The sequence below is a fragment of the Lineus longissimus genome, chromosome 4 (genome assembly GCF_910592395.1).
Source record: "Lineus longissimus chromosome 4, tnLinLong1.2, whole genome shotgun sequence".
In the NCBI taxonomy this organism is placed as follows: domain Eukaryota; kingdom Metazoa; phylum Nemertea; class Pilidiophora; order Heteronemertea; family Lineidae; genus Lineus; species Lineus longissimus.
The window spans coordinates 1,668,670-1,681,132 of NC_088311.1; the positions used below are offsets into that span (position 1 = coordinate 1,668,670).

Consider the following 12,463-nt stretch of genomic DNA (forward strand, 5'->3'; position numbering starts at 1 on the left):
TATAACAGGCATTGCGATAGGTGATTAATGTTGGGCATGCACGATAATTCGATTTAACGATATCACATTTTTCCGGTCATCAATAATGAATTGCCGCTTTCACTTCCGTTTCATGGAAAGTCAGAGCGACATAACGCCAGATTTACGAGACTTTTCAAAGAGACTATAGATGATCAAAAGTTTTACACCTTGCCCCTCGATGTTTTGACATTCCCTAGCTTTCAGACAACGTGCGGACACAGGGAATACCACAGGAAGTTCAAAATGAGACTATTTTAGACAGGGAACGGCGTTCACACGGCATTGACATCGTCCCCCTGCCGATCACCAATATTGAACCCGCCGTTGTCCGGTTACGGTTTTGTGTTACACAATTCACAAATCATGCGTGCTGTCGTCTCTAAGTTAGCACAATGAAGTTTGTTCGCTTAGCCGCTTTTTGTTTGTCAATTCTATTGATCTTCCTAAGTATAATGAACCAATGTTTAAAGTTCGGTTGGGAATGTTGACTTTCTTAGGAGGACGGCAATGGGTTTTAAAAGCTTGATACCAAATCCGCGATTCGATGGTTTTGCCCAACCAATAGAAATAGATGGTGTACCGGTGTAGAAGTTTAAAGTGTCCTATAGGATAGAATGTCCGGGGAACAAACGGTTCTATTCTAATCACTGAGATATTTACAGTCATGGCCTTTATAGAACCACTTCCATAACCCCTCAGAATACTATAGAGCCGGACACATTTTGCATTGGGATATTTTTCCCTTCTAACCAGTGTTCTCCCGTTGTTGATTCAAAACAGGGTTGTTCTTTGAGTAACACCAACGTTGGTGCAAACAATCAATCCTTCGATCCCTTCAGACCCCGTTTCGGATGTTGCACCCGGCTTCCGTCTCCCGATACACTGCATGTGCAAGGGGAGGAGCATGTGTATAACACTGATATTGTTACTGATGTCACATGGGGTCCTGAGACGTTGTTTGCTGACGAATAAGCACCAACTCCTAGCAACAGATCTGAATGATTGTTGTGTTATAAACGAGTGACGATGAACGACATTGTTGATTGTCCTTGTGTCCCGATTGGGAACGACAGTGCTGCCTTCTTGAGTTGTGCCGTGTAACTGGTTGTGACTTCCTCATCTCTCTCATCATGTTGTCAACACGGTGGAGCAGCCAGGACTGATTCGGCCTGGCTGTGACTTCCTCATCTCTCTCACCATGTTGACAACTTGGCAGAGCAGCCAAGACTGATTTGGCCTGGCTGTGACTGTCTCATCTCTCTCACCATAATTATTGTCAGCACGGTGGAGCAGCCAGAACTGATTCGGCCTGGCTGTGACTGTCTCATCTCTCTCGCCATATTAGCAACTAGACAGTGCGGCGAAGATTGATGTGGCCTGGCTGTGACTGTCTCATCACTCGCATCATGTTGTCAGTACGGTGGAGCAGCCAGGATTGATTCGGCCTGGCTGTGACTTCCTCACCTCTCTCATCATGTTGTCAGCACGGTGAAGCAGCCAGGACGGATTCGGCCTGGCTGTGACTGCCTCATCTCTCTCACCATGTTGACAACTTGGCAGAGCAGCCAAGACTGATTTGGCCTGGCTGTGACTGTCTCATCTCTTTCACCATAATTATTGTCAACACGGTGGAGCAGCCAGAACTGATTCGGCCTGGCTCTGACTGTCTCATCTCTCTCGCCTTATTAACAACTAGGCAGTGCGGCGAAGATTGATGCGGCCTGGCTGTGACTGTCTCATCACACGCATCATGTTGTCAACACGGTGGAGCAGCCAGGACTGTCAAACAGTTGTGTGAGCTCACTAGAGCTTGCACTTACATAATAGTGTAAAACTAAAATTTATATAATATATATATATATATATATATATATATAAAACCGTCATCGGATGCGCATCCGATATGCCACGAGATCCTTTACCGTCAATTCCCTTACCGTCTTCGGATGCGCATCCGAAATGCCACGAGATCCTTCACCGTCAATTCCTTTACCGTCTTCGGATCCGATCTGCCACGAGATCCTTCACCGTCAATTCCCTTACCGTCTTCGGATGCGCATCCGATATGCCACGAGATCCTTTACCGTCAATTTCTTTACCGTCATCGGATGCGCATCCGATATGCCACGAGATCCTTCACCGTCAATTCCTTTACCGTCTTCGGATCCGATATGCCACGAGATCCTTCACCGTCAATTCCCTTACCGTCTTCGGATGCGCATCCGATATGCCACGAGATCCTTCACCGTCCCTATACCGTCATTGGATGCCACCAGATTTTTTGTACCTTAACCGTCAATTCCTATACCGTCATGGATGCCACCAGATTTGTTGTTCGTTGTTAAGGTTTCGGGGATACGACCAATGCATGCGAGCACCGTCGGCGGAACCCCAAACCGCCCTCTCGATCTATCCGTAAGGACAAGCCACTCTCGTGACCGTCACGGTTACGGACTCCGGACCTCCAGACTTTAGAGACCGAGCTTTTCTTTACCTTACAATTACTGTATACTCGGCGCCTCACTTATATGTGTTGTTTTTTTCACATACATTGTTCTCGTGGTTTACGGAAAAGTAGGCCTAAAATGTTATAGTGTCTAAAAACAATATTCAGTTAATGGAATTACACTTTTTTCCATTACTGCTTGCTTGATATTGCCCTAACAACTTTTTCATGAATCAATTTTGAGCATTATGTTTACAACGTAGTTATTATAGCACGAAATATGAGTCTAAAATGCCAAGTACTTGCAACTATTATGTTAATCACTGAAATCTTAGTGTACTAATTGCTCGCTATAAGCTAGGTTATTGCGCCCCTAAACCAACGTACTGACAACGCTACCTCCCCGGAACTCAAACTTTAACGTGAGTTAATTGTAATCTTACTCTCTATATACCAAAGTGATTTACCTAGGAATACAGTTGCACTTCACTGAAAACTAATGATGTGTTGATGAGTTCAATGAATCCTTCGATTCCTTTGGTTTTCTTGGCGAACTGACGTCCGACAATCAATGACCTGTTGACGTGTACCTGCAATACGCCATTGCCGTAGTGTGTAAACAGATCTATTTTTGGACGAAACTCAGCCCCTCACAAACTTTGGTCCATTTCGCCAATGATGACACTGCTTCTAGACTGTACCACAGCACTTTAAGCTGTAGCAGCGCTAAGCAAGAGTCAAGACAAATGTCCGCTGCCAGCCGTTGCTGGACCAACCCCTTCGCCCGCCCCCATCAGAGGCCTGGTTGAGCCCTGTGATTTAGCCAAATTCAATATGATTCTTTTCTACTGTGCCTACCAGTTCATGCACATCTAGCTAAGACTCACTGGGCAGTTCATTGCGTCATCCTAATTAGGTCGAGGAACGAGGCCGGTCCACTGCATCCAGAGTGTACATCCAGCTGGCATAACCAGCTTTGGTTTCAATAGACGATAGAGGCCTCCGCTTGTCGATATTTCATTTTGTATATATTCAGCATGGATAGGTATCAATACTACAATAACCGCCTAACCAGCTAAGAAGACCCAGGACCGGGATAAAAAGATCCGTGATCTGTCAAGATCAAAGCGTGGTGTCTAAGGAAGGAAACACACCATGCGGATCACCTTCCACAAGCTGAGCACGTGCAGCGCAAGGTCAAAATTTATTCAAATTAGAATTGAATATGGAAATTCCGGTATGATGATTGTAAACAAGGAGAAGCATGCATGCCAGGAACACAGAAAGTCCACGTGCACAGGTGGCCTTGAAGCGCCAAGAATCACATGCACACCTCAGCCCGATTGGCTGGTGGAAACAACGCCTCGTCGCTGATTGGCTGCGCGCACCCCGCCCTCCTCCAATTTTCAGTGTTATGGCATGGGGAATTCACTATATTGAATCTTCGGCAACATTTTTGATCACAAAATGAGAGAAGACGGTCTAAATATCTTACATATCTCGCCTCCTAACTCACCAGCCCAAGTTCTCATGGTAAGTACAAAATATAACATTGTTTTACCCATTTTTGAAGCACTTTATCGGTTTTAAGATTCTTCCAGGAACAGTGTGAAAAGGAAATTATGCAAATTACCCTGCCCAGTGCATGTGTGTGTTGTTTCTGTGTGGTACTTTCGACAGGTTTTTCGACTTCCCTCAGGCCTGTTGTTAGTTTGGTCATCCGTTTTGTCTCAGATTCTGTTTTATTAGCGGCCTCTCGATAGCTAGTGATATGATAATAGTGAATTATAGAATAATAGAAACGAAACCTTTAATGTTTTCTAAAAATAGCATGATCAGCCGCTCACAGCGTGGGTAAAGGTCACGCAGATATGACGCGCGTTTTGTTACTATAAATAGAAAAGCACATGCTATAGCCTACGCACATGGTGAAAAGGGTGTGGCACTCTGTCACTGTTTATAGTGTTCTTGATAGATTTAGTTAAGACTTGCCAACCTTTATTTATAATACCAAGGCTATGATATATTATCATGGTCCTGAAGAATATTTTTGTATTGAAGTCAAAAATTTAAAAAAAGTAAATTTGCAAGGCTGGCTTTGCTGGCATGGCACTCCACTCGATCCAGCAGCAGTGCCAGTCAGTGGCATCATCATCACTGACATCAGAGTACAAAGACCTTGTATAATTAAGTCAACTTGTTTTATAGGCAAAGGTATGGGCGTGGCCTCAAGGAGGACCAAAGGGGAAAGCTAATTCATTTGTCCAAAGCTAATTTCAATTCTTGTCTTGTGTCCTTCAGGCTGACAGTATGGATGTTAATAGTGAAGTAACAGTTAAGACATGTTCTCGATGCAAGGAGTATGATGCAGTCCACACACTGCTGACAATGGGACAGAGATCACCCAAACACGTTGGGTCACAACTTCTGGATCAAGTCTCCTGGCCACCAATGGAAGCAAGTACAGTGCTGCCACCATCACCCCCTTCCTCCCCACGAGAAGATGATGAAACCAAAATAGGAAGGGATTCTAAACTTGCTCAGGTAAGCCCTTATTTCAGGGCCTGCAGTGATTTTTGAACATGGTATTAGGTTTAGGCCGGCATATTTCGACCTGGGCCAGTGCCATGATGTGTTCACATGTTTATTTGTTCACTTGATGACCTGATTAAGAAACGAAAGCATATTTTGTGCCAGCTCACTGGCATTCATCCAGGTTCTGACTGATCGAGTGCATCACTTGACACCCTTCAGTATTATCTAATTCATCGTCTGACCTGCTGCATGTTCTGTTCTAATCTGTATTTGACCAAGTATATAAACTGTGAATTAACCTTTCCTTAATGTGTCTTTGCAGTTACTGATGGGTAAAACTGTTGTACCCCCATCCGACTTGGCAGCATCAAAATTGGTGGACATGACACCGCCACCATCCGAATGTGACAGCGTTGAATCCATGGATCACTTGGACTGTCCGTCGGGATCAGAGGATACATCACCGCCGACAACAAGTATACCTGTCTCCGTCATTGTGTCTCGGCCATCATCTCACACATCAGGCATTGTTCCTTTGACGAGCATCGTGTCTCCAGCTGTCAGCGGGACGACGTTTCATCCTCCCTCACAGAACAAGGACTCTATTATAACAACTTCAGCACAAGTTCCATGCAAACTCGCACTGTCCCGGGAGCCTCGGGCTTCAAGGCTGATTTCAAGCAGCCTGCCATCTTCACCTGTTTCCAGGGCGTCCCCAGGGGTGCTAAGCCAGAGAGACATGCAGATCGCTACTGACAGTGACACAAGTAGATGGTGTATGACTCAACCTGTCAAAGTTCAGCCAGGTCCTGTTGCTAGTGTTCAAACACCTGGTCAACAAAGTCTGCCGCTTGTTTGTATGAATGGTGCATTATATCCAGTTCAGCAGCCACAAATACTACAGGTTTTTATCATGAACAGTTCACAAGCAAATCAAATTCAGTGTGGGAATGTCGATAAACTTTGTCCTATTGCTCCAGCACCTGCGACGTCAAGTGACCACTCACCAGCAAAATTATCTGCCAGTGGCCAAGACACTAAACGGCGACGAAAATACCTGTGTACTTTCAAAGACTGTGACAAAACATACTTTAAAAGTTCTCATTTAAAAGCTCACATTCGCACACACACAGGTGAAAAGCCTTTTTTATGTGATTGGGAAAACTGTGACCGGAAATTTGCCAGATCAGATGAACTATCTCGACACAAGCGCACTCACACCGGTGAAAAGAAATTCTGTTGTCAGGTTTGTGACAAAAAGTTCATGCGAAGTGACCATTTAGCTAAACATACAAAGCGTCACACTCATGAAAAATGGATGCCACAGTGGCAAGTGGACTTGAACAGACATAACAATACTGCCGAGATTGCATTCAAACATCAGCGGATACTGCCTTATCAGACCATGGTTGTGCCTGCGGCATCGCAATAAACTTTATATCAGTGTATATTTTTAGTACATATAATGGCAGTGATTGAAACTCATTTGACAGTTGATAGAGATACTGATAGTGGTTCTCACCTCTACTGACTCTAGTCTTCATTCCGACCTTTTAAACTACCCTGGATTTCAGATTGAATCAGTTAAAAACAACATCCTATTCAGACAGTACCATTTTATGTAAAATTTCATGATATACATTGTATGTAGTAGATGATTCAGTGGGTTTCATTATCATTTTCATTTATGTGACTGATTGTTCAGTGTTCAGTGTTATATTGTTACATGTCATATTATTTCTGATCGTGTTGTGGTGAGCTCGAAAATTCAAAGTACTGAAACTAGTAATAACCCTGAAATCAAATTTGTGTTTGAATAAGATCATGGGCAAGGTCAGATTTGTACAGTCATTGGTAATTATGATGTATTTGATTGTGCAAACATTTATAGAATAATGAGATGCAATCAATTTTTTAGATCATGAATTTGTGCCTGTCCATGTTAGTTCCTCACTGTATCAAAGTGGGGACTTTTTTCGCATGATTTCTTGATGTCAAGATCAAGATGGAAATTTTGAAAAATATTTTTAATTCGTAAACAATACATAGCTTTTGAATGATGTGATGTCACATATACATGTATGTGTTAATTTTCTCAAGTTCAAAGGTAAAATATCTTAAAATAATAATCAGGGTTTTTCATTGCCATTATTATCATGGCCTATTTTGTACTGCTCTCATTGTACATTGGATTTATTATGTGATATTTATTTGTAAAAAAAGAAAACATTGCCTATGAAAACCAGAATAATCAAGAAGAACAATATTGTATATGGTGGTTTTTGGCTTCATTCATTCTGTTATGTCTCTGTACCAGCTGCCACATCACCATTTGGACAATTCAAATAAAAGCAACAGTTGAAATACTGTTGTCGCTTCTCATAAGCCAGAGACACTGAAAAAGTTCCTCTGAATGGCTAACCTTTGACGCAACCAGTGCTGCAGGAGTAGGCAGGTTTGAAGGATTCAGTGTCACTAGTCCTTGTTATTCAGCTGGACAGCAAAGTGATTTGAATAGTTTGCCCTGGAGTCTTACCAGACCTCGTGAATTCCACTAGACAAGGGAAATTGGTTTGCCTTCCCGGCACCAGTTGTTTTCAATATACTCTGCCTCTCATTATCTAGGTAGGAGTATCAAAAACCTGAATCGTGAGGTATAATTCTAACTGTTTCAGGACCACCCCTCCTCCCAGCCATTCACATGCAGGAATACTCTTGTCATGACACCTGGTAGGGACGTACAAATTGGTGTTACCAGCAGGTGTTTCACTGGTGCTCCAACATATTCCCTGAGAGTGCTGCCTTCTGGTGTGGCACAGCTATGTTGCAGGGGTGATTCCGTGTGTGATTATGCCATACGATTGAAAGCAATCCATCCACCTGGTTGTGACAGTTTTCCACCAGGAGTCGGGTTATCTGTGTACATGAAAGTTGCTGGGTCTCCAGATTTTGCCATCATGGAACATGTACCTTCTTTAGGTGGAGGAATGTCTCCAATTTTGGAGGATTTCCTCTAGGACAACAAACATAGCAGAGACAAACCTAAAGACATGGTATCAGCTTTATAATTTACTTCACTTCATCTTATTTACAAATTCATCAGCTACACTGATTTACATTGAAACTGAACACTGATGACCTATTCCCTATAGGAAACTTTCGAAATTGAAAAATTCTTCCACAGAGAATCCACATCCTGGTACCACTTAGACTACAAGAGAATTTTATACTTTTCTGCCCTTGGTACCCGATTTATCACCAAACGGCCATCATAACTTAACGAAGCAAAGAGCCAGGGATCTGTCGATGACCATTCTGCTGCATACACACTGTCCTCATGCTCTTCATATGTGCTGATTACACCATCCTGAGACCTGGAATAGAATGGAATGCAACAAACGTAAACATCTGGTATATTTGTGGTCCTTTCATGTGGAGGTGCCCCGCAATGAAGAAATAAGAAAACTGCAATTCGAGCACTGTCTCCCTACAGGAAGCACAGTGTCAGCAACTTTCACAGCCAGAACTCAACTTGTTATCAGAGGAATAAAGTAGCATGAGTCAGAATGCAACAGGATTCAACCTTATAAATCTGTGCTTAACAGACAGTGAAACTCACTTTTCCTTTGGCGGTTGTTCTTCATCATCACTCCCCTCCTCATCTTCCATCAGATGACCAAATGGTTCAGATGATATTGACACAGCGTTTGTCAAAATAACTCGACTGTCACTACTAGAGGTCAGCACCAGCTGGTCATGGAAGTGATTATATCGTATACTCCACACCCTTCAAGAAAAAGATGAAATACACAATAAGAAACCTCCACATACAGTTAAAATATCAAGGTCCCTATTGGTTTGCATTACAGAGAACTAAGGACGCAATCTTTTCGAATTGCCTTACACTGTTTTACAAAAGGATGGAAGGATTGAATTGATAACTAATTTGATAGGATTATCTCTTGACAAAGAGGAGCCATATTATTCCCATGTAATGAAAGAAGCCAAATGTTATCAAGATAATCTCGAATCAATCAATCTTTGTGACCTACTTACCAGTGTGAGTGATCAGACAGCACCTTGACTGGCTCTGTTGGATTTCGGATATCCCAGAACTTTGACTTACAATCATCACCGCAACTTGCCAGGTAATATTGTTTGTTGGGATTAAAGTCCAGATCTCGTACCAATTGACCATGAGCATTTTCAATTGTCCAAACCTGCCTAAAGATAAAAGCATTGTTAACTTGTCAAGACTAGAGTTGTGACCATTTCAATTAATGACGGGAGGAGAACCTCTCTCCTTAAGACTCCGCAACACTCCATTTGGTCATTTTCATTCAAGTTCTTCATTGTAATCAGGACACCCCTCTATTCAGGACAGTACTTTTCAGTCTCAAGGAGTTCTGCTCTTTTCCTGATACATTGTTGAAAAAGAAAGCCAATTCTAAGACACTGATGTATTCCATTGCAAGACAGGTCCAACAACGCTGAAAGTCTTGATGACTCCCGACTGACTTTACAGTAGACAGAAGTGGCAAAATGCTTGTCTACTTACTTCATTGTCCTGATGTCCCATCCTCTGATGTATGTGTCATTGGCAGTAGCTATTTGTGTCGAGTTGTGATGAGGGTTCCATCGTCCAGAGGAGAACTTAGGTTGTCCTTTTCCTTCCAAAGCTGTGGAGCTTGAGAGCTGGAACAATACAAAATCAACGTGAATATATGTCCACAAACAAAATTATTACACATTTTTTCCCCAGGCATACTATTGTTCTGTTGGCAGTTAACTTCAAGATATTATTGAAGATCTGTTTGGAGGTTAAGTTTAAGAACCGTCACCAGTACAATCGTTTACCTTTGTAACAGCACCACTAGCTTCCAAGTCCCACAACAGAATGTTGTGATCAGCCAGAGAGATGATATTTTGGTTGTCTCCTCCTGGATGCCAAAGTATGCTATGAAATGAACAAACCACAGAATTAGGTTTTTGCCTTTTTTAGGACTTGTGCTGACAGGGTGTATCATCAGTCTTGGCACAGAAATTAAGTTGTTTGATTCATACTGACCATTTCATGTCACCACACTCCATATTGTCCAGTCTGGAGACAAGCTCCAGAGCATGTGGACTGCCAGAGTTATCATCATTCATTGGCGAGTCGCAATCGACTGGAATCCTCCAGATGGCAGCATGCATCTCGGCTTTAGCATCTGATGCTGAAAGAGGGGTAGAGTTTTAAATAGATATAGGCTCAGGATGATTTGCATGAATATGAAGCAGAAAGCAAAAGAGAAACAAGTCTTATGATTATCACAAAGATTAACACCTTCAGCGCCGAACTTACGTGACCCAAATCCCCTCCCCCTTTGAGCTGGTTAAATCGGAGTCTCATGGACTTCATGAAAGAACTGACGCCATCGCCATCTTCAGGCCAAGAAAGAAACTGAAAAGACAAGAAGTCTTTCCAGTTCCTACCTTGCCCTGAAGATGGCGATGGCGTAGTTCTTTCATGAAGTCCTTTAAAGTTCTGAACAACGCCATCGCCATCTTCAGGGCACGGAATGAACTGAAAGACCGTTTGGTCTTTTCAGTTGGTCTTTCAGTTCATACCGCGCCCTGAAGATGGCGATGGCGTAGTTCTTTCATGAAGTCATGCGACGTCTGCAAATCCGGTGAAATTGAAGACGTACCCAGGAAATCAAGACCATATATTAACTTAAGTCTAACTTACTCTCTTGGGAGATTAGCAGTCCAACTTACTTTTATTAAAACATGTCGCCAGGATATTTTTATCAGCAGGAGATGAACTGATATGCCATATTTCACCTTCTCTGTGTAGAAAAACGTTTTTGTTGATCACATTATTCTCATCATCAAAGTCAATTTGGTGCACTTGATTTTCAGACCGCAATGACTGAGTGCCAACCAGAAATCTAATATTTTCTGTCTCGGCTGTCTGTGCTGTTATAGCTCTGGCCTGAAAGAATAAATGGAAGAAATCTAAGCATATTAATTAAGTACAGCAGAAATGTTTTTGAATTCCTAACCGTTTCTTCAACAAGAAGTAAAGCCACTCAAGGGGAAAAAGAAATTCAAGAGATTCATCCAGATGATATTTTAAAACACTAATCCATTTCCTGAATATATCATAGCAATCGTCAAGGAAAATATGTTTCGCTTATCACAAATCTAACATGTGATCCTTGAAATACAGCGAATTGCAGATTCTCACCTGAAATTCCAGGCCATAGATAACTGGTGCATCATCCTCCATCAAGACAACTTTGATAGAAGTCTTAGCAAATGAATAAGGATTCCCTTAAAAAGATTACACAGACATTAGTTTTGATACGAAAACATTTTCATCTATAGAGTGATTTCATGTGACTTCATCTTCTGTCACGCTCGTGGGACAGACAAAGAAAGCAAGCCCATGATAGCATTTTTGATTCAGTGAAGTCAGCAGGCCAGGCATAATTATTGTTCCCTCGAGAGCACAGATAAGAGAGATATATCATTATATGTTGGCAGGATTTACTTTACAGTGTATGTTTACACACAGTGTGAGTGTCTGAGTGTGCATAGTTAGTACACCTATCCATACTCACAGTAAACACTCCCCTACCCCATCGACAGTGCCCACGGTCAAAGAAAGGGAACTGAATGAATCGTACTATGAACCTTTTACTTTCTAACCACGCTACCAACTTCGTGTCTTTTAAGCATTAGTGGCGGTTTTGGCACTAAAATATTGCAATTTTCTTAAAATTTCTGAAAGTTGTCAAATATCTTGAATTTAGCGCCCCCTAACGATCAAGGATTCGGTCATTCTAAACAGCGCCGACCAGCGCCCACCAACGTTCACCAGGTTTAAAGTCATGTACAGAGTCATCGAACTAAAATTTAGTAGCCATAGACGAAATAAGTACACCATAAAACACATTTCATGAAAATTTCATGACGTTTGGGCGTAAGATAAGGGAGATATTGTCTAAAATCCCAAGGCTCCTGAAGCATTGGGAAGCCTTATCATTCCCTCCAAGTCAAATCCAACATGTCCGCCGACTGGGTGGTGGACGCTGGTACATTATCGACAACAACTCGCTTATCTAGCACACAAATGTCATGAAACGATCAGGAATGTGGAAAATATACTGCTTATTTCGTTTGTGACCATTGGATTTTATTTTGATGACTTTAAATAATGCTTTTAAACCTGGTGGACGCTGGTAGTAGCTGTTTAGTATGACCCCAGGATTGGTACGTTAAAATATTCCCAGCAGTGAATTTTTTTAACTATCTCTCACTTAAAATCACAAATAAACTCAGTTTCAGACTATACTTGAAGATCCAACTTCGAGAAAGGGCTTCTTTAAAGATTTAGTGTAGTGAACATGTATATTTCATCAAACAGTTGCCTATGATGTGGTGATATTTACCATTTTCCTTCACAAAAAAGTA

The 12,463-nt window shown here is 42.1% G+C and overlaps 2 protein-coding genes across 5 annotated transcripts; one reads left to right on the forward strand and one right to left on the reverse strand.

Moving 5' to 3' along the window:
* Positions 1–3,864: 3,864 nt before the first annotated feature.
* LOC135487012 (Krueppel-like factor 11) lies at positions 3,865–7,273 on the forward strand. The gene is made up of 3 exons (XM_064770259.1): positions 3,865–4,000; positions 4,769–5,011; positions 5,325–7,273. Exons 1-3 carry the CDS (start codon positions 3,935–3,937, stop codon positions 6,432–6,434), a joined length of 1,419 nt encoding a protein of 472 aa, XP_064626329.1. The 5' UTR covers positions 3,865–3,934; the 3' UTR covers positions 6,435–7,273.
* A 787-nt stretch (positions 7,274–8,060) lies between these two features.
* Positions 8,061–12,460, reverse strand: LOC135487288 (EARP-interacting protein homolog). 4 transcript variants are annotated; one of them, XM_064770850.1, is made up of 9 exons: positions 12,442–12,460; positions 11,235–11,320; positions 10,763–10,979; positions 10,071–10,218; positions 9,860–9,959; positions 9,561–9,697; positions 9,059–9,226; positions 8,622–8,789; positions 8,061–8,376 (listed from the first exon to the last, which is right to left on the reverse strand). In XM_064770850.1, the coding sequence occupies exons 2-9, from the start codon at positions 11,274–11,276 to the stop codon at positions 8,214–8,216; spliced, it is 1,143 nt and encodes a 380-aa protein (XP_064626920.1). In that variant the 5' UTR covers positions 11,277–11,320; positions 12,442–12,460; the 3' UTR covers positions 8,061–8,213. The 4 variants fall into 4 exon arrangements, with proteins under 4 accessions (XP_064626920.1, XP_064626917.1, XP_064626918.1 ...); XM_064770847.1 differs by lacking the exon at positions 12,442–12,460 and adding an exon at positions 11,684–11,797; XM_064770848.1 differs by lacking the exon at positions 12,442–12,460 and adding an exon at positions 11,677–11,797.
* Between the last annotated feature and the right edge of the window lie 3 nt (positions 12,461–12,463).

Excerpts from the sequence above, each read along its gene's own strand:
- LOC135487288 (XM_064770850.1), bottom strand. The coding sequence starts at position 11,276 with ATGGAGGATGATGCACCAGTTATCTATGGCCTGGAATTTCAG. Across the intron at positions 10,219-10,762 it reads GGCGACATGTTTTAATAAAA|CATCAGATGCTAAAGCCGAG; the intron begins GTAAGTTGGACT and ends CCCCTCTTTCAG. Across the intron at positions 8,790-9,058 it reads CTGTCTGATCACTCACACTG|GGTGTGGAGTATACGATATA; the intron begins GTAAGTAGGTCA and ends TTTTTCTTGAAG.
- LOC135487012 (XM_064770259.1), top strand. The coding sequence starts at position 3,935 with ATGAGAGAAGACGGTCTAAATATCTTACATATCTCGCCTCCTAACTCA. Across the intron at positions 4,001-4,768 it reads CACCAGCCCAAGTTCTCATG|GCTGACAGTATGGATGTTAA; the intron begins GTAAGTACAAAA and ends TGTGTCCTTCAG. Across the intron at positions 5,012-5,324 it reads GGGATTCTAAACTTGCTCAG|TTACTGATGGGTAAAACTGT; the intron begins GTAAGCCCTTAT and ends GTGTCTTTGCAG.